This window comes from Pteronotus mesoamericanus, unplaced genomic scaffold, assembly GCF_021234165.1.
Source record: "Pteronotus mesoamericanus isolate MK-2021 breed Mesoamerican mustached bat unplaced genomic scaffold, CSHL_Meso_final scaffold_174, whole genome shotgun sequence".
NCBI classification, from domain to species: Eukaryota; Metazoa; Chordata; class Mammalia; order Chiroptera; family Mormoopidae; genus Pteronotus; species Pteronotus mesoamericanus.
The window spans coordinates 24,619,761-24,640,130 of record NW_026555309.1 but is presented as its reverse complement, the minus strand read 5'-3'; the positions used below and the strand labels follow the sequence as shown (position 1 = coordinate 24,640,130).

General features: G+C 35.7%; 1 protein-coding gene across 2 annotated transcripts in view; it reads left to right on the top strand.

Moving 5' to 3' along the window:
* ANGPT1 (angiopoietin 1) overlaps nucleotides 1-20,370 on the top strand; it is a 243,883-nt gene that overhangs the window by 196,645 nt on the left and 26,868 nt on the right. For both annotated transcript variants that reach the window (XM_054590395.1, XM_054590394.1), the window contains exon 7: nucleotides 5,723-5,889. In XM_054590395.1, the coding sequence (XP_054446370.1) occupies nucleotides 5,723-5,889 (167 nt within the window). The remainder of the gene's footprint in view (nucleotides 1-5,722; nucleotides 5,890-20,370) is intronic.

Sequence of the window (20,370 nt, the reverse complement as noted above, 5' to 3'; positions counted from 1 at the left end):
TAATTTTTATTTTTATGGATATTACAGGCTATGTGGTATAAAATATAGACCTGTGGTAGATAAGCTGTTATGTATGCAATAATGTGGAAATCGACTTTTAAATGTCCATTGGCCATCTCTGTATTTCAGGCTTGAATATGAATTTTTTTCAAGGACAGTCTATAATACGTAATCAAAACTTGTCCCTTAATGTGGACCTGACTATGAAGATGAGGTTTTATGCCTCTCTCTTCCCTGTGTACCACCCAGATAATTTGATCTGGTTAATATATTCTTTCTATTATGTCCTCGGAATAGCTATTTCACATCAGGAAATATGATCCTTCACCTTTGTGTACAGCAGGCTCAGCAGTGAAACTTTTAAATGTGCAGATCTCTAAAACCACCCCCGATATACTGAGTCTGGACCAGCATGTGGGGAAACCAAGTCATCTATATTTTTAAAAAGTTCCACAGCTGTTTTTGATGTGCACTGCAGGGTGAAAGCAACTGTCAGAAATATCCATTTATTGGCATGGGGTTAAGATCTCAGAAATTACCTTTTTTGTAGATCCTGAAACTCATGAGCTAGAAAGAGAAGGTGATTAAAATAAATGGGAAAAGGAAAGTTGAAGACAGCTTCTCTTTAGCATTAGGAAGCAGAAGTAAGAATGAGAAGTTAGTCACACTTTGGTTTATATCATAGATTAGCCTCAATTGTAACATGCCGGTTTTAATTTCTTATTCAGTAATTATCTTTTTGGATTAGAATGATACTACTCAGTTGATAAACCAACATTCAACTTGTCATAAGAATTCATTAGTTCCTATCATCTGAAAGCCTTTTAAATAATTGTATCAGTATCCTTTTACTAATTTTTAGGCTAAAACAAGACTGTGGATTATTTTGTTCCCTTTCTCATACAGTAGGAAGGAACCTGTTCACCCTCAAATAGCTCACAGTCTCATAGGAGAGAGGCAAGTAACAGAAAATTACTATGTATTATGATATATGCTCTAGAACAACAACTAGAATTTTATTAAGTTCTTCTCATGTATCAACACTGAGTTAAATGTTTTAGGTATATTATCTCATTTCTTTCCCAAAATACTCTATATGGAAACTATATTTTAAGCTGTGTTTTGCAGAGGGAAACTGAGGCTCAGAAATAATGTTGGATTGTCCAAAGCAAACATGTGGCAGAAAGGCTTCAAACTAGAACAGAGAGAGGGAGTAGAAGTTATTTAATCAAAGCCAATCCTTTGTTGCTAGGCATCAGGTTCATGGTAGGTCTGATAAATTATACAATAGACAGTTTACTAATGTGGGAACCCATTTCCCCTTCTTTCATTTATTTTTCATCTTTAGGATGAAACGGTTCTTGCTGCATCACTGCACTTTTAGCTGTTAGAAGGTTTCCTCCCTATGCTATCTCTCCAATAGCCATTTTGATTCATTGCAGTCCAACCTTTTGCTCCTACAATAGAGCACATGTAGATAGTGTTCAGGAAAGTGCATGAAATAGAATTATGGTTTCTCTAAACAAGTTTTGTTGCTTACTTTTCAGTTGCTTCTTCCTCCTCTTTTCAGTGAGAAAAAAAAATCAAACTATTTAGGAAGGGATGTTAATCTCACTTAGAGGGAGGTACAGGCCTGCGTGCCAAGACAGGGATGGAGGCTTGTAGGAATGACATTAATGCTCGTCCATTTCTGAGGCTCGCTGGAGATCTCTGTACATTTCCCTGGGGAAGCTGGAGAGTTTTATCCATGCAACGCTTTCAACAGCATGGAAATATGTGACCTAAAACTTAACACTTCATCATTCCCAGCCTCCTTATTCACATTTAGTACAATCGTGAGTCCCTTCTGACTTCACGGAAGAGGGAATTGTCAAGTGGTTAGAGGGAGAGTTTTGACATGTCTGAGCTGAGAAGAAATGCAAGGAAAACCCAGCATCTTTTTTTTTCTTCCCAGTGCTGCTGCATCTGAGAATGTGCTAATTCTTTGACTTCAGTCCTCTGTAATTTTCTGTTTTGCATACTCATTGGAGAAGGTAAGCCTCACTCTTCTCCGTGGTGTGTGGCACCAATTGCCATAAGAATGTATAAAATTCTTCGCACATCCTAAATTGCTCTGATATTTCCTGCCACTGTGGAACTTTTGCCAAATGTGACTTGAGTATTTTAGGAACAGAAAAGGAGCCCCTGGAATACTGACCTCATTGGGTCTGATATTTTTAGGCTGAGTTATAGGTAGTTGGTCTTTGGGGGGACATATGGATGTACCCAGTGCAACCTGGACAAAGGGTGTTCAGTTCATCAAAAACTAAGTTAAATTGGAGAATAGCTTTAAAAGCCTGCCTGCATCATTTTATTTTAACTTTAAATTTAAAAATATGCATTCATTTATCCATTTTTTAAAAAGATTTTATTATTTTTAGAGAGCGGGGAAGGGAGGGAGAAAGAGAGAAAAATATCAATGTGTCATTGCCTCTCATGCACCCCTGACGGGGGACCTGGCCCACAACCCAGGCATGTGCCCTGACTGGGAACTGAACCGGAGACCCTTTGGTTTGCAGGCTGGTGCTCAATCCACTGAGCCACACCAGCCAGGGACATCATTTATCCATTCTTTTAATGTAGGACCAAACCCTGGAATTCTGGGTAAGTAGTTTTTTCATAAACATTCCCATAATGAAATGCATCAAATTTCTGGTTTTTGTTTCTTTAAACTAAAGCAAGTAAGACATATGAACAGCAATTAAAATCCTGTAATGTTTTATTTTTCCCAGCTTTTAGAGTTATTTCAACAACACACAGTTCAAAAGCAATTTTTTTAGGGATTTGTTTAATTAAGCAAACCTAAATATTTAAATTAGTTTTTTTTAAAAACCCTGCTTTACCCACTAATATTTAACTTATTTACATAACATTATAAATTTTATCATTACAATAGCAGATTTGGCATAAGCATATTTGAGACCAAACACAACTGGCTTTGGTAAGTAACTTAATTGGCAGAGACTATAGTGCACAAATACATTTAATTCTTTTAATATACTCTGAGCATCAATATATTTTAAAGAAGGAATGGAAAATACTGATTCATGTGTTAAGTGGATTAAGAGAAAGCCATTAAGAATAATTCTAATGTAGTGATAATTCTATATAGTTGATATACATGAAATTTGAAAATAAAGATTTTCCAAATTCTATCATGTTGAGAAAGTAAGGATTGATGTGATTATTTTACTTCTTCCCACATACTTCTCCCTAATATAGATAATATAAAACCTTTATTAATGAATTCCTCAATTAACCAGATTTTTTTTTTCTGAAACATCAGAGCGTATCTTGTTATTCCTGGAGGTCTCCTAAATATGAAAGTGCACAAGACAAATTGGGAGCTTATTCAGGTGCAGATTCACAGGGCTGGCTCTTAGATATTCTAGTTCAGTGTGAAGCCAGGAATTTTTGTTTTCAGCCAGCCCTTCAGTGATTATGATTCAGCTGGGCACTTCAAGAAATGCTCCCCTGAGCCCTGGCCGATGTGGCTTAGGGCACGTACATAGGTTGTAGGTTCAATCCCCGGTCAGAGCATATACAAGAGGCAACCTATCAGTGTTTCTCTCACGTTGATGTTTCTCTCCTCCTCTCTTCTCCTCTCTCTAAAACAAAAAACAAACAAAAAAACACTTTTTAACCAAATTATCTACAACAAGAATTATGTTTTAAGGTTATTTCTCTGAATGGCATTACAAATTGCTATAGTATTTTTCTTCCTTCTTTCCCTCTTTTCTTTGTTTCCGCCTTTCATCTTTCCTTCCCTCCTTCCTCCTTTTTCTTTGAACTTCAATAAAACACATGGAATATTCAGGATATGCTAGTTTTCCACTAGTTTTTGCGGATTCGCAAATACATCACAACTCTGTCCTCAAGGAGTACATAGTCTGGTCAGTAGACAAACATGTAGAGCAACAATTACATTGAACCTCAAGCATTACCAAGGAACACTTTCTGAGGCAGGTGAGAATACACAAAGTCTAGAATGCCAACAGTTACTTTTAAGGTTCTTTATTTTTTATCATTAACATCTCCAACATTAAGAGATGGCTTTCTTTTGGGGACAATATTTTCCTCTCACAAAGAAACTATTTTGAACACTTAATAACCATGACCGGGATTGCCCTGAAAAAAACAATGGAGCTATATAGAGCAGCCAGCTAGGTTTACTCACTAGCTCTTATGTTCAGCCTTCTGCCTCAAAATCCAAATTCATGCCAGCAATGATTGCAGTCCTGGATTTACATGTTTGCTAATTACTATTTTAAAATGAGAATGTTATGTTATAGGAGTGCATGTATCTTTCTAATTAGTATTTTAGATTTCTTTGGATAAAAACCTGGAAACGGAATTGCTATGTTATATGGAATTGCTAGGTTATATGGTAGTTTTATTTTTAATAGATTTAATATATTTAAAAAGTAGGAAGGAGGGAAGGAAAGATGAAAGGAGTTCTATTAAAAATAAAACTACCATAAGATTTGAGGAATCTTCATACTGTTTTTAGATATGTATGCACCAATTTACAATCCTATCACCAGTGCATAGGGTTCCCCTTTCCCTATATCCTCACCAGCACTTGTTGTTTGTTGATTTTGTTGATGATAGTCATCTGAAGGTATAAGGTAATATCTCTTTGTGGTTTTAATTTGCATTTCCTTGATGATTAGTGATGTGGGGCACCTTTTCGTGTGTCTATTGCCCATCGGTTTCCTCTTTGGAGAAATGTCTATTCAGGTTCTTCGCTCATTTTTTAATTAGATTGTTATTTTTTGCGTGTTAAGCTGTATGAGTTCCTTATATGTTTTAGATATTAACACCACTATTGAATGTATCATTTGCAAATATTCTTCTGAAATAAGTCAGAGAAAGACAAATATCATATGATTTCACTTATATGTGGAATCTAAAAAGTAAACAAACAAAATAGGTACAAACTCATAGAGTGAACAAATTGATAGTAGTCAGATAAGAGGGGTTGGGAGGAATAGGTGAAAAAGGAGAAGGGTTTAAGAAGTGAAAATTGCTGGTTATTAAAATAGTTATGGGGATGTGAAGTATAGCATAGTAATATAGTCAATAATACTGTCATAACTCTATATGGTGTCAGATGGGTACTGGACTTATTGGAGGACTTTGAAAGGTATATAAATGTCTAATCACTCTGTTATACACCTGCAACTGATACAATATAGTATGTCAACTGTAATTGAAAATTAATTGTTTAAAAAATGAGAATTAAAGCTAAATAATAATAAAAACACAAACAATTACAGTATTGTTAAATAATTGACTGATACTACCCTGGTAATTCATTAGAAAATATTTAATTATGTTAAAAAACATTCCATTAACTAGTATTTTATAAACATTTTCTCAAGCAAGCTGTGATAGAGAAGTGTTTACTGGCCAAACCCATTAATCAGATTCATTTAGTCCAAAAATATCTAATCTACACATATGAATACAAAGTTTTCCCCTAATAAGATTTAGATTTAAGCTTCAATGGAGAGAAAAACAGCAGAAGAATATTAAGCCAATAATTGAAAAAAGTATATAAAAATGTGAAAGAAATTTATCCTTTTTAAAACGTTTAATTATTACTTAGAGCACAGTTAATACTGAACACGAACAGACTTTCTCTCTGAAGTAACAACTGCATCTCTGCCTTTCTTCGCAGGGTTTTGGAAATCCGTCCGGTGAATACTGGCTGGGAAATGAGTTTATTTTTGCCATGACCAGTCAGAGGCAGTACACACTAAGAATCCAGCTCATGGACTGGGAAGGAAACCAAGCCTATTCACAGTACGACAGATTCCACATAGGAAATGAAAAGCAAAACTACAGGTAAATCTTCCTTCCCTATAGTGCTCAGTTGCCTTGGGCCTAACCCACTTAATAGTTTCAATGGAAAAGTGTGAAAAAAAGAAATGATGTAAGTCATCCTTCAATTGAAAATTAGGTTGTTTGTCTAGGCTTCTGATAAAGATACAAAAAGTCCTGTAAAGATTTCTTAAAAGCTTGAAACTCCTGATGGTCTTGATATTGGGTCAATCTTTGAAGATAGGGAATTAAGTCAAGCACAATATTATTGTTGGTGTTACTGTTAAAAAGTTTCAGTAGATTCATACATTTGAAGCTGATGACAGAGAATTTACTGAAACTTAGTGAACTAAAATAAATATCCTCTTCCTTCTATCAAAAGGTGTTCTACTTATACATTCTTTATTTACCTTTCTTAAATTATTATTTTTCACATTATTTTGAAGATGATAAAAGAGGAACAAAATTTTATGTTTTTGAATAATTGACATAAAAATTAAGGTGAGGTGTAATTTAATTTTTTTGGTAAATATGTAAAAGACAAAAATAAACCCAAATAATGACATCAGTGTACACAGTCCATCATTAAAGATGTAAAAATAGACAATGTACATACTTAATTGTTAACATCTCTGATTTTTCCTATGACTAGCTCACATACAAAAAGAAAAATCATTAAAAATGGCTAAGCAAGTAATGTGGTATGGTAAATTCACTTCACACTCACTGTTACTCTCTGTTGCAGGAACTCTGCTGTTCACTAGCAATTTTGTAGTCAGTGATGAGATCTCTAATTTCCCAGACCTCACAGTCCAGCTTTGTTATGAACTAGATCACTAAACATATGGGAATATATTTTAGTTACTTTTATATCGTTACCCATTAATGCAATACCTGGAAATAGCAGGTCATTAATAATTGTGTGTGCCTCAATTTCATCATCCATAAATTAGAGTTGCAGTGATTTTAAACTCTCAATATTGTGGCTATGCTGCATCAGTCAGGTAAACAGAGTTGTTTGCGTTGAAGGGTGGGCACGTTGCTGCAAGCAAACTGCAATGAAAGCAACCAGAGCCTTTTGCTTTTTCTCCAACTTGTGTGGCCCCCTCCTTGTAGCTCAACTGTTTCTGCTGCTTATTTGTCTTTTGAGGCATATTGTTCGTTAGGGTTTTGAATCTACAACTTTTTTATGAACACATCTCATTGTGTTTTAATGAATTATGTATGGGATTGGATCCCTGGAGACATAATAATCATTTTCTTAACAAACAGTGATGATGTCACCACATCAACAGAGGATGAGAAATAGATCTAAAGAGTTCATGGTCTCATGAGGGGGAGTTAGGGGGTACATAATGGCAACTCAAGAAACCAAAGAAGAGACATTTATAAAATGCAATGGAGTGTAAGAAGAAATGTTTCCAAGGAGGTCAATATTTTGAGATTTTTATAACAAGAAAAACCACTGTAAAACATCAGGGGTACTCTTATGTAAATGTTTTGACCTGAAACTTGAAACTATATGAAACTTGGCTAATGTCAGACGGCCTGACAATAGGACTAGCAAATAATTAGTCTAGTCTTTTTCTAGGCTCCTGAAGAATTTTCTTTGGTTCCTTTCCAGAATGTCTCTCAGTTCTTGTCTGTGTGTGTATGTGTGTGTATGCGCATGCATGTGCTCATGCCTGTGCTTGCAAGGCTGGAGTGGTATTAAGGGACGAAGTCTTTGCACAGGTTAAGGAGGACAGTGGGCATCTGCAGTAGGCTTTAGGGTGAATGGTATGAATGGCATTCCTGTGTCTGCATGAGGAAGGAGCACTTACCTCCTCTTTGAGTGCTCCCCTGTTCTCATTGAGCAGTTCCTAGTTCTTTAATACTATGTAATTCTGGTCTTTACCCATATGATAGGGTTCTATTATCAAAAAGATGGATAAAGTCAAGAACCATATGATTGCACTCACATTTGGGCAATAATGTGAACAACAACAAATGAACAAACAAGACAAACAAACAAAAATTCATAGACATAGACAACAGTATGGTAGTTACCAGAGGGAAAGAAGGGTAGGGGGAGGAAGTAAAAAATAAATGGGGTCAAATATATGATGATGGAAGGAGATTTAACTCTGGACAATAAATACACAATACAATGTACAGATGATACATAATAGAATTGTATCTTGAAACCTATATAATTTTATTAACCAATGTCATCCCAATAAATTTAATTTAAAATATTTTTAAAAAGTAAGTGTTCCTAGCTAGAATGAAGCATACACTCTGAGATCCCTATTCTTTTTTCTTGAGAGTATTATGAACCTTGAAAATCAGACTATAAATCCAGAAGGAATTTAATAAATTAGTTCCAAACCTCTTGTTTTAATGAAAAGAAAGCTGAGGTTCAGAAATATGTAATATTTTGCTCAAGGAGAGAGAAAGACTCAAATAGAGGATGTTTGACTCCTACGTAGTTCAGTGTGGTTTCCACTCTATCATGCTGCAGCAATAAAGTTGGTGGCTCTGGCCCTCTTTCCTGCCAAGACTCAGCAGAAAATAGGTCTGTAATCATCACTTTCTCATGCAATTAAGTATTAAGATTCATGTTGGCATCAAGTGGGAAATGAGAACTCATTAAAACATAATGCCTGTTCTGGTGAAAGCTTAGTTAAAATAAGCACACTATGAAATGGCATGATTCACTCTCTCAAAGAAAGTCAAACAGAAGCTTGGAAAAGGGAAGCTACACCCTTGTGACTCCCCTCTCCACTTTTGTCATCACTCACTCATGCCCAGCACTGATTGTCCAGGTCCAGCAAATCTCCCATGGCCCCTAGTTAGAACTCTACGTGTCCCGCTTTGCTTCTGTGCTTCTCCTCCACTCACTGGCTTTCTCTCTGAATTAGGATGCTTCATTGAGATAAATTATTAAAAGTATTAATACTGACATTTATATAGTATTGTATAATTTATGAGATGATTTTTAGTACTTTATTCATTTAATCCTGACATTGACTTGGAAATATTTTTAGACACATTTTAAAGATGTGGAAACTAGGACCTGGGTCAATTGACCTACTCAAATTCAATTGAAATAAAACCAACATTTATGCTCAGTTTTTGTTTTATATTTCTACATTTTCTATATTTTTTTCTCTTTCAACTTAAATTCAGAAGTTCTTTGAGACTTTAATTTTTAATATTCTATCCTAACAGAAGTTATATTGTAAAAACTCTTATAAAAGTTGTAGCCATGTATATAAATCTAACTTGAAAAAAGTTTTCCTTGTGCTATAGACTCATATTGACTAAAAGTAAGTGTTGTGAATGGATAGATAGGCTTATAAATGTGCATGTAATACACATATTTTTCTTTTATCCTCTAAGGAAATTTCAAATGATTTTCTCCAATAGAAAAGAAAAGCTAAAGAACCCAGAAGAATATAAATTAGAAAAAAAATAATATAAGCATGTCATGATGAACAGATCTTATGGAATAATATGAAATCAGTGTGGAATTATTACTTTCCCTAGAGAGGTGGTATTATCTAGCTTCTTGTCATCTGACACCCAGGCCATTACAGAGCCTGCCTGCCTCCACTCTTGATGCTCTCCAATGTGTCTTCCACACTGTTGTGGGATGTTTTTTCCAGAAGACAATCTCACTTGGTCTATACCCTCCTTCATGTATTTCAAAAATGTTCAAATATCTACAGGTTAAAGTCTGCCATTTAAAACTCTTCATGACCTGACCATTGCTTACTTATTCAGGTCTTGCTGCCATATTCTCCCCAAGCCTCACCCAACCACTCCTTTATTATGATTATGTTCCAGTAATTACTTATGCCTTTGCTTATGCTGTATCTTACCCTATATACATATACCCAACTTTGATACATCTTCTAAATTTTTAAGATTCTCCCTTATTCCGGGAAGTCTCCCTCACACCTACTATGGTGGAGACTGTGATGCGCCAACCTGTTGCCTCCCTTCAGAACTGAAGTACTCCTCCCACCTCCTGGGTTGCTGGCTAACAGCTTATGGCCAAGGTCTCCTACCTGGGCATTGCCTGCTAGAAAGAAAGTTACATCACCCAAAGTCACTGCTCCTCCCTGCAAGTCAATGACTGATCAATATAGGAGTATATAAAGATCCCCTTGCCCCAATTTGGGACAATTCTGAAGGGCCATCCAAGGTCAAGAATTGCACTTGAGATTAGCTGAGGTCTTCACTGTGACTGTGTGTGAGCCCAGATTTTCCCTCTGCTCAGTACTGCTTTCTTCACTTTGCCACATGGATTGATCCTAAGAGGATTCCCCTGTAAGTCTCCCCATTGTGATTTCCTAGAGAAATGTGTCACCCTCACTCTCTGGCTAATTTGGATGCTCTGTGCTCTCATGTATTTGTAACACTTCTGTGGCTAACAATTCAGTATCCACATTCTGTGGTACACTCATCAAGTATTTTGTTTTTATTTTTAAATAACCGTGTGTGTCCTTTCCCACTATGTCTAATCTTTTAGAAGTTAGGAAACGTTTTCCTCAAAATTCAAGATCTATACCTAAATTAGCCAAATTATTAACTGATAGTTAATAGCCAATATTTAGTGAATACATACTGTGCCCCTTGCTTTCATATGAGAAAATTGAGGCATTGTACTTTGCACAAGGTCACAGGTACTAATATGACTAGAAGTCAAGATTTGAGCTTTGATCTCATAACTACTTACCATATATTTATCCCTTGAAAAAGGAAAATCCATTAGTTAATTTCTAGAATTAAATACATTCAAAGCACATATTCTAAGAGATATAATGTTTCTCCTAATCCCATTTCTGTCTTTAATAATATGAATGTTCATGGACACATCTAATCTCTCTGGTTCTCAATTTTATGTCTTATAAATTTAAAATTGTAAAGCTCTTTACAGCTCAGAGATTATTTTCTAGAATAGAATTACCTTTATGTACACAATTCTTTTTTTATTATATAGCTCTTCAATTCTCTTTTTTTACAGATCTTATTTATTTATTTTTAGACAGAGAGGAAGGGAGAGAGAAAGAGAGGGAGAGAAACATCAGTATGTGGTTGCCTTTCATGCACCCCCTACTGGGGACCTGACCCACAACCCAGGCATGTGCCCTGACTGGAAATCAAACCAGTGATCCTTTGGTTCACAGGCTGGAGCTCAATCTACTTAACCACACCAGCCAGGGTGTAGCCCTTCAATTTCTTGATAAATGTTGATCTCTGTAATAAATACTTCAGTAAGAGTTTCCATCAATTTAGGGCTTATAGTGACCTTTTACTTTCTCTTGAAAATATTGCTATTCCTGATACTTAGATGTAACAAATACATAACCACCACCACCAAGATAAATGCTTAAAAAAATATTATTTGTCAAGTTGTAAAGATGGTATGGTCTTCTATAAAGATTTCTGGAGAAGGAGCCAGATGATTTGGAAACTATTAAATAGGGAGGGCTAGTTTCTCTATCCATAAAACCAACTTCCTTGTATTGGTGTTGAGTCAGGGAAACAGAGGCATGACAGTTGTTACGGAAGTAAGGGATTTGTTATACAAATTTAAATTTACGCAAATGTGAGGTGAGCTGGAGAAGTGAATGTCTGGAAGGTTAAGGTAGAAAATCAGTGAAAGGGTCACTATCACAAATGGTTAAGAGCTGGCATGTGGTGGACAACCAAGAGCTTATAGAGAAATCATAGAAATCTAGCATGTTCAGCCACCAAAGTGGGCCCACAAAGGAGTAAGGAAAGCTGTTGCTTCAGTGTAGCTGTATTAACCTGGTGTTGTACAATTAAGCATCTGGTGGTGGGTCTGGAACCATTTACAGCCTGGGGAAGGCAAGGAGGAAGGAGAGTAGAAGAGGAGGAAAGCTGAGAACTGCTGGGCACCTCTGCCCTTGAACATCACCATACCTGATGGGTCAGGCTGGTACTTCACTTCTACCTTCAGAATCTCACAAGTCTTCCTTTGGCCAGCTCTAGCTTGGAGCCATACAAGGGAGGAGATTGTGGGAAAAATAGTTTCCAGGTAAACTAAGGGGACAATAACACAATCTAGCTCTATACCTTGAGCAAATCACCTACTACTTTTATACCTCAGTTTTTTAATCTTTAAGTGGGAAAAATATTCTGTCTCTTATATCTGTACCACTCTGTTATAGGGACCCAATCAGAAAGAGTACGCAAACACATTTTATATTGAACTGAAATTCCATGCAACTATGAAAGATATTTAGATATTTGTAATTTATTTTTGATTTATAATTGATTCAATAAAAATGTTTAATTATACTCTTCAGAAGGTATCCAGCCATGTAATATGAAAAATAGAGACATTTATTGAAGAAGATATAAGATACAAGGATCATTTTACATAAGTCAATGATGCCTCAGTCCCCATCAAAGTAGTCACCTTAGTACCTCATACAGTTCTCCTAATTGCCATCGGCCTCCCCGTTGTATTTCCCTGAATCTCATCGATGACTTGAAATCTCTTCCCTTTCAAAGGGGATTTTAGTTTTGGGGAAAAACCAGAAGTCTCAGGGCACCAAATCTGGGCTGTAGTAGGGCTGAGTCCTGGGTGATTTGCTGTTTCACCAAAAAAACTGCACGAGATATGATGTATGAGTAGGCACATTGTTGTGATGAAGCTGCTAATTACCAGTTGCCCATAGCTGTGGCCTTCAGAATCATCCAGATGGTTTCTGCAGAAGAATGTTCAGGCTTAATGCAAAATTTGATGCAGATTCATTGCTCTACTTGCTCAGTCACTTTAAATGCAACAGCCACACAGTACACATGCTCACTCAGTGGTGTCTACTGCTTCCACTGACTAGAGTAGTGAAGTCGTCATTATTCATATATATGCATTCCAGCCCACTCTCCTTGACTACCAGGTTACATCAATGTTGTGCAAACTGATCTTGTTATATTAACAATGGCTGGACTTTTTCCAGATAGACCTCATACATCTATATCAAATCCACTCCCACACTGTCCCAAAAATAAATTTTACTGATCTACTTATATATTTGAATTCAGAACCCAGTCTAGATATGCTCATTGCACCTGTGGTCTCTTTAGTCACCTTTAACCTAGAGTAGTCTGCTACATACCCACCACTAATATTTTTGAAGAAACCAGGTTAGTTTTCCTCAGAAATGTTTCTTTCTGGATTTATCTAATTATTTCTTTGTGATGAGATTCAAAGTAGATTTTTTTGGACAAGAATTATATATAACTGATTCATTTATTTTTTCAAATCCAAAGGCACAAAAGTCCATTTTTTCCACTGTTGGTTGGACTAAGTCTCATTTGTTTGTTAAGGTTTTACATTTGTTTTTGCAATGGAATGTGTATTCTCTTAAAGAAAATTCTAACAAAATATCATAATGTATAAATCAAATGAAGCTCATCTACTTCGAAGTTGCTATGCAGCCTAATATCAATACAATATATCTTTGTTCCTTCCCTTGCTGATGCCTTGGATATTTGTAGAGCACTGTTTAAAAACCAACATATCATGTTATTATAACAGAAAAGTAAAGGTTTTCCAATTGGAAATAAATTTAGTTGTATTGCTTTCAGGTATAAAAAGAAAAAGAAAATTGTATACAAAATTTTTAGCCTCAGCCCTGGCCAGGTAGCTCAGTTAGAGCATCTTCCGATGCACCAGGGTTGCAGATTCAGCCCCCGGTCAGGGCACATAACAGAAGTAACCAATGAATGCATAAATAAGTGGAACAACAAATCAATGTTTCTCTCTTTCTTTCTCCCTCTTTCTATCTTTCTCTCTCCCCTCCCCCCTTCTCCTCTCTCTCTAAAATCAATAAATAAATAAAAATAAAAACACTCTAGCCTCATTAGAGAGGCACAGTTTTAGTGAATGTATTTCTTTAGATAAGTTGATTTTGCATGTTAATATTTTCAGGTCTTGGTTACACTTTTTCCCCTAAAGTTAAATCCTTTATATCTTTATAGTATTAACTTGATTAGTGAATTCTTTATCATGCATAATATAATGAGAGACTTAAAAATAACCCCGCCTTTGAACCAAAAAATAATTTGTATTAGTAAAGTCCAAGTGAGGTTTAACCATTGTAATGAATATCTTATATTACAATTATAATCTTACATAATATTTATAATGCATAATTTTGAAATATTTTTCATATTTTATCTATATTATGTGTTGGGAATACCTTCAGGTTAGAACTGACTACGCCTATGTTAAAGTCTTGTTCTGGATGAGATTCCACATGAAGAGACTAATAGAATGTTTGAAACAAAATTAAAAAAAAACAAACCTTGCCATTAAATATTTTTCCTTTGTACAAAGTTTATTTGGGCCAGGGTTTTTATTGGGAAAAAGTTTGACTTAGTGACTAAAACATTATATTATGAATCAAGAGACACAAACTCTAGGCTGGATCTATAGATACTTTTCTGAATGGCCTTGGATAAGTTATTTCACTTTTCCAACTTTCAAGTCTTCAGAAGTAAAATGAGGAGGTAAAGATAAAGCCTGTCCAATTTTTTCCAATTCCAGAATCCTTTTCTTAAAAAAAAATTATTTAAGTACTCCCATGTTGTGTATGTAGTATAAGGACAAAACAAATTAGTGCAGATTGAAAAGAATTCTCTTGAACTGCACATGTAAATTTAAACCGTGCACTTTTATATGTATTGCAAAACTCATTTCATTCTTTTTAGTGAAATGTTTTTTATTTGTCTAATCCTCTGGGTTACATGGCCCTGGCTGGACCCAGTAGCAGATGTGTTGAAATGCTAAAAGGAAAAGTTATGTTTTCCAGCATTCTTAAGCTAATCAAGGTATATATATAGGGAATCTCCTGGCAGTTTCTGTGCTCTTGAATTTTTAGCCCAGATATAAAACTCAATATTTTAAATAGTTTTATTTGTATTTTCACATTATTTCTCCAACTTGGGGGGTATATTATTTTTCAAACTATAATTTTTGTTGTGGTTACTTCCTAAAACAGAGAAGAAATTGTTTTAGTCAACAAAATTATATTTTATACGCCTTGACTGAGATATGTTCAAGAGGAAAAAGGCACGGTCATACAAAGTCACTTTGTACTTTCTTCAGGTCTTCTGAGGGTCAGAAAAATCTCTTGACTTTAGCATAGATTAATGTCAGTCACTAGAGTTTTGTATTTTTCCAAGCTGACAAAAACAAATGCCCCAGTGCTGGTAGGTCTAAGGATTCCCAGAAGATTCCTGCTCCAAAATGATTAATGCTGGGTGGGACTTGAACAAGTGCTATCCTAGATACTTATAAGTCAGCAAACGTTGCTGGAACCAGCTGGCACTGCCTCCAAAAAATAGTCTAGTAGGGAGATGTCATGTGATCCCCTGCTCTGGGTCTTCCTAGTGCCATTCACCAATGAAAAGATGAAGGCTGTATCTTTACCAAATGCATTATTTGTCATTTTTTATTATGTGCTATCCTGAAATAAAATGTCCACAAAGATTTCATGTATGTGTATGTTCATGCATGTGCATGCACATATTTGGTAGGATATGGGAAGGGGTGGAGAGTACACAGGCAGACAGGTAATTGCAATGCCATGAACATAGTAAGCTCACTAATGAATAGGTGGAATCTAACCAATTTGGAGAAGTTGGGGGGGGCCTCCAAGGGGTGACCTAAGTTGACATAAAAATAGCACATTGGAATTAGCTGGAGGAACGGTTAGGAGTTAGAACTAGAATGGGGAATAAAATATGTGAAGGCTGATAAGTGAGACCCAGCATGTCTTATAAGGAATGATTTTTTACAGCATTCCTGGACTGATCAAGATCGAAACATAGATATCTTAAGCATAGAGTATAAGGGGGAAATGACAAAGCATGGTGCTAAGAGCAAAGGAGAGCCAGACACCTAGCAATAGTATAGTATTTGGAAGACTTTGAACTGGCAACCAGTGATAGCCTCTGAAGCCAGCCCATCTAAAATGGTCTGTTATCACATTTCAATCATTTTTTTCTCTCAATATTTTGATTGCTCTCTTCATTAAATATGAGCAACAACAATGTACAAGACATGTGTGTGAAACATACCCCAAAGAATTTAACCTCTATCATTTAGGGATTTTAACTTCTTTGCCTGACTTGATTTTCTCTATCCTTTTAGCCTTAATCAGTCTGTAGAGCTCTACTTTTTAGATGGGAAACGGAGCTCCTCCCCTGTGCTCTCCCTGGGCTCTGTGCCTATCTTTACCAGAGTCCTTACTTATCACACTGGGTTGCAATTGGCCATTCCCTAGGAGGGCAGAGATCTCTCTGCAACACTTGGCACAATACTGGAGAGGAAGCACTTTCTAATAAATATGTGAAAGACATATCAACAAAGGCATTTCAAGAAACACAGCTGATTTTGATCTAGATGCCAGAAATTCAGAGACCAAGAAGTCAAAATTTCTGTCCCCAGATGTGTATGATATAGAATGGCAGCATATTATACCTTCCACGTAAGATTTTTAATAAAGAGCTCTGTCCTTTAGTTTCTTGGATTGTTGCTTGGATGAGAGTCATTTCCCCAACGTATTCAACTGCTGGTTCTTCAGTTTCTTTTTTTTTTTTCACTTGCAAAAGATATGCAAGACTTTGTATATTGTGTGATGCCAAGCAAATAAAATAAAATGTTAATAAGATAAACACACAACATACCTTATTCTGTAGGCCAGCTGATCCTGAAAAAAGATGTTACTGGCACTGATACATAATTTGTGGGTTACAGGGACCAGGTGCTCTGCCTACAGTTTTGATAGCTTGATTTTATAGAAAGCACCATGGGCAAATAACTGAGAGCTTAACTGAAAGTACAAGATTAAGTTCATTTTTTTTTAATTTAATTTTTTTAAGTTAATTTAATTAACTGAGCAACCTGGCCAGAGCTGAGGCTAAAAATTTTGTATACAATTTTTTCTTTTTATACCTGAAAGCAATACAACTAAATTTATTTCCAATTGGAAAACCTTTACTTTTCTGTTATAATAACATCCCCCAACATTCTTTTGTATTAGTTCCAGGTGTACTGCATAGTGGTTAGACAATTCTATACTTTACAAAGTGTCCTCCCCCCATATTTCAAGTACCCACCTCATGCCATACGTAGTGATTAGAATGTTATTGACCATGTTCCTTATGCTCTACTTTCCATCCCCATGACTGTTCTGTAACTATCAATTAGTAATTCTTAATCCTTACACCTTTTTCACCCAGACCCCCAACCCCTCTGTCCTCTGGCATCCACCAGTCTGTTCTCTGCAGCTATTAGTCTCTACTTTGTTAATTTTGTTCTTAAATTCCACATAAGGGAAGTCATACAATATTTGTCTTTGTTTGGCTTATTTCACTTAATGTAATACCCATTAGATATATCCATACTGTACCAAGTGGTAAGATTTTATTCTTTTTTATGGCCAAGTAATATTCCACTGCACATATGTATCACAGCATTTTTATCTACTTGTCTATGGATGAGCACTTGGGCTGCTTCCATATCTTGGCTATTGTAAATAATGTTGCAATGAACACAAGGATGTATGTATTTTTTCAAATTAGTGCCTTATATTTCTTAGTAAAAATCTTAAAATTATGAAAATAAAACTATAAAATATTGATTAGCCTATAAATTATACAATCCATTTTCCCTCCAGATGATTTATTTCTTTTATAAGAGACTTTACCCCTTTCAACCATAAACATCATGAATCCATCAAGTATGAACAAATACTAACATTAAATGTATCAACTACAAACCCTGTGTTGACAATAGTATCATAACGTTCAACTTTAATATTAATTTAACATTTATTCCATTCCAAATATTTTCAAAGTGATATGCCTCTTTTGGCATTAACATTACAAATGCCAAAATTTATGTTGTTCTGCTCATGCTCTATTAAAATAATTAAAAGTGCTGTTTTATCAGTATTACCTGCCTCAGTTAGAAGTTCAAATAAATAGCTAGATAAAAAATAATTTTGGTCTATTCACCTCTACCTGCAAATAAAAAACAACTTACTTTTTCTCACATGCCCTTATGAACAATTCTAAAGAAAATTTTCTAGATGTGAAGATCACAAGTCATTATATAAACAATTAGAGGCCACATTATTGCTATGAAACAACTATTTCATAATACTTTTAAAATATTATACTTTTAAAATAATAGATGTGGTTAAAGATCAAATAAATAGTTGTACCTATTTATAATCTGATTTAATAGGCACATAGTATCCTTAGCAGAAGAGTTACATCTGAATATTGTATGCTTCTTTAACATCCCCCAACCTAGAAGTTATGCTTATAATTACAGGCATTAAGTCACTACTTTTTGGCTTGTTAATAAATAATAATTATTAAATATGTAGTTGTCCAATATCCATGATAGTGTTATTTCTCTTTTAACTGGATATAGTTTTACTTTAATCTGTATAACTTCACTAAAATTACTTTCTTAAAAGTTGTTACAATTCTTTTAAAATTATACTCTGCATTCATTCATTAGCCAGCCAGCCAGCCAGCCAGCCATTCAGTCACCAAACACCATGTTGCTATTATTTCCCTGGTACTCTTCAGTCATTTCCTCACGTGAGTGTTCATATAGTTAACCAGAGTATTCAAAGTGCATATTTCTGGCTCCCATATGCAGAGATTCTAATCTTGGGGGTAGGACCCAGACATCTCAATCCTACCAAGTATTCTCAGGTAACGCTAATGTAGAAGCAGCACTTTAGTGACACTGAAAGAAGACACCATGCTTGGTGGTCTCACTGGGCTAATAGTTAAGGGGAAAGAAGAAAAAAAACATGGGGTAGTTGGCTTGGAACAAAACTTCTAGCTGCAGTGTGTATCAGCATGTGTGGTTGGGGTTTTTTTGTTTTGCTTGTTTTGTCCTGTTTTTTGATCAGGGAATTACATATCTTTTTAAAAATTTAATGGAGCTATGGCTCTTCTCTTCAGAATAAATAAATAAATCCTATATTTTGCTTACATTTATGTCTGATCAGCTCCACACTCCCAGTCCCTGGGTAAGAACCCTTATAAATAGGCGATCTTTGGGCACTAAAGGAAAGTTGTCAATTGACTGGGGTTGAGTTTGAATGGGGTACATTGGGAGAGATGGAAGGAGCCAGGAAAGGCTTCATAGAGGAAATCCTTGGAGATTTGTGAAATATGAGTAAGTGTTCATGAGGAATGTTTGTTCATATGGAGGATGGTGGCAAGGGAGGAAGGTCCTTACATTCAGCCAGAGGGAAAACTGTGAACAAAGACCCAGAAGCAGAAGAGAGCCTGCCTCAGAAAATAGCAAGTGCTTTGTTACGCAGGGGTTCACTGTGCTGCAGGACCCAGAGGGCTGTATTCCATGATAAGGAGTTGGGGCTCTACCGAACACTAATCGTGGAGAGAAATGAGCACACTGATGGTTCTGGTCGACAGAAGAAGATGCTTATACATGCTGCAGCCTTATTTGTAGACCTTACAGCAACTCACTGTCCAAGTATAACAGGAGAAAGTATTTCCTCTTTGCAAAGAAACCTCAGATAGTGTCTCTCAATGGTTTTCAAAATTCTACTCGCCCTTTCCTCTCTCTCTGCCTTCCCCTCGAGGATGCTGGAAAGAAAGTTTCTTGCTGCGTTTTAAACAGAAATAAAAATGAGAACAAGCCTACCTCCCCTGAGCATGTTTATACTAAAAAAGTCACTAATTTCAATCACAAGTTTTACGATGTCTTGACTTAATTTTTGGTAAAAAAGCAAACCCATAAACTCTCTGAAATGGCCATTGGCCTGGTCTTTCAGGCACCAAAGGAGGGTCTAGTCCATGAGCCTCTCACTTGGAGCTGACAGTCAGCCACACAGGACGCCAAGGGAAGTGAAATACATTTAAGAGTCTGTATTTTTTACAGAGGTCTCAGTGCCACTTAATTCATTTTGACACTAATTTTTTTAATGTATTCTTAAAAAAGAAGAGGAATACTGAAAGAACTCTATTTAGAACTAAGCACAAATCACTAAATTGTATTTCTGAACTTTGGAAAATATGTTTTTATTGTCAAAGATTTCATTAAAATAGGTTAGTTTTCTTTTAATTTACAGGAAAGAGTGTACTCTCTCATCACTATGCAAAGGAACTCAGAGATAACAGTATGTGAGTTCCCTATTTTCTTTGGAGGAAGAATTTATCATGAGTTCTGAACATATGCAACCTTCATGTCATTGAGAAACATTGAGAACTTTGTTTTACTGGGGTTTTGAAATAACAGTCATTGTTCCCAGTGTCAAGAATTTAAGAAGAATTAGATGGTTGATAAACTCATTTTAATCAAAGTCCTTCATTGTATTAATTTGTAACTCAAGGGAGAGACATTAAAATGTATATCTTCAAAACTTAAACAGATGAGCCCTGGCTGGTGTGGCTGGGTCGGCTGGAGCAGCATCCCACAGCCGA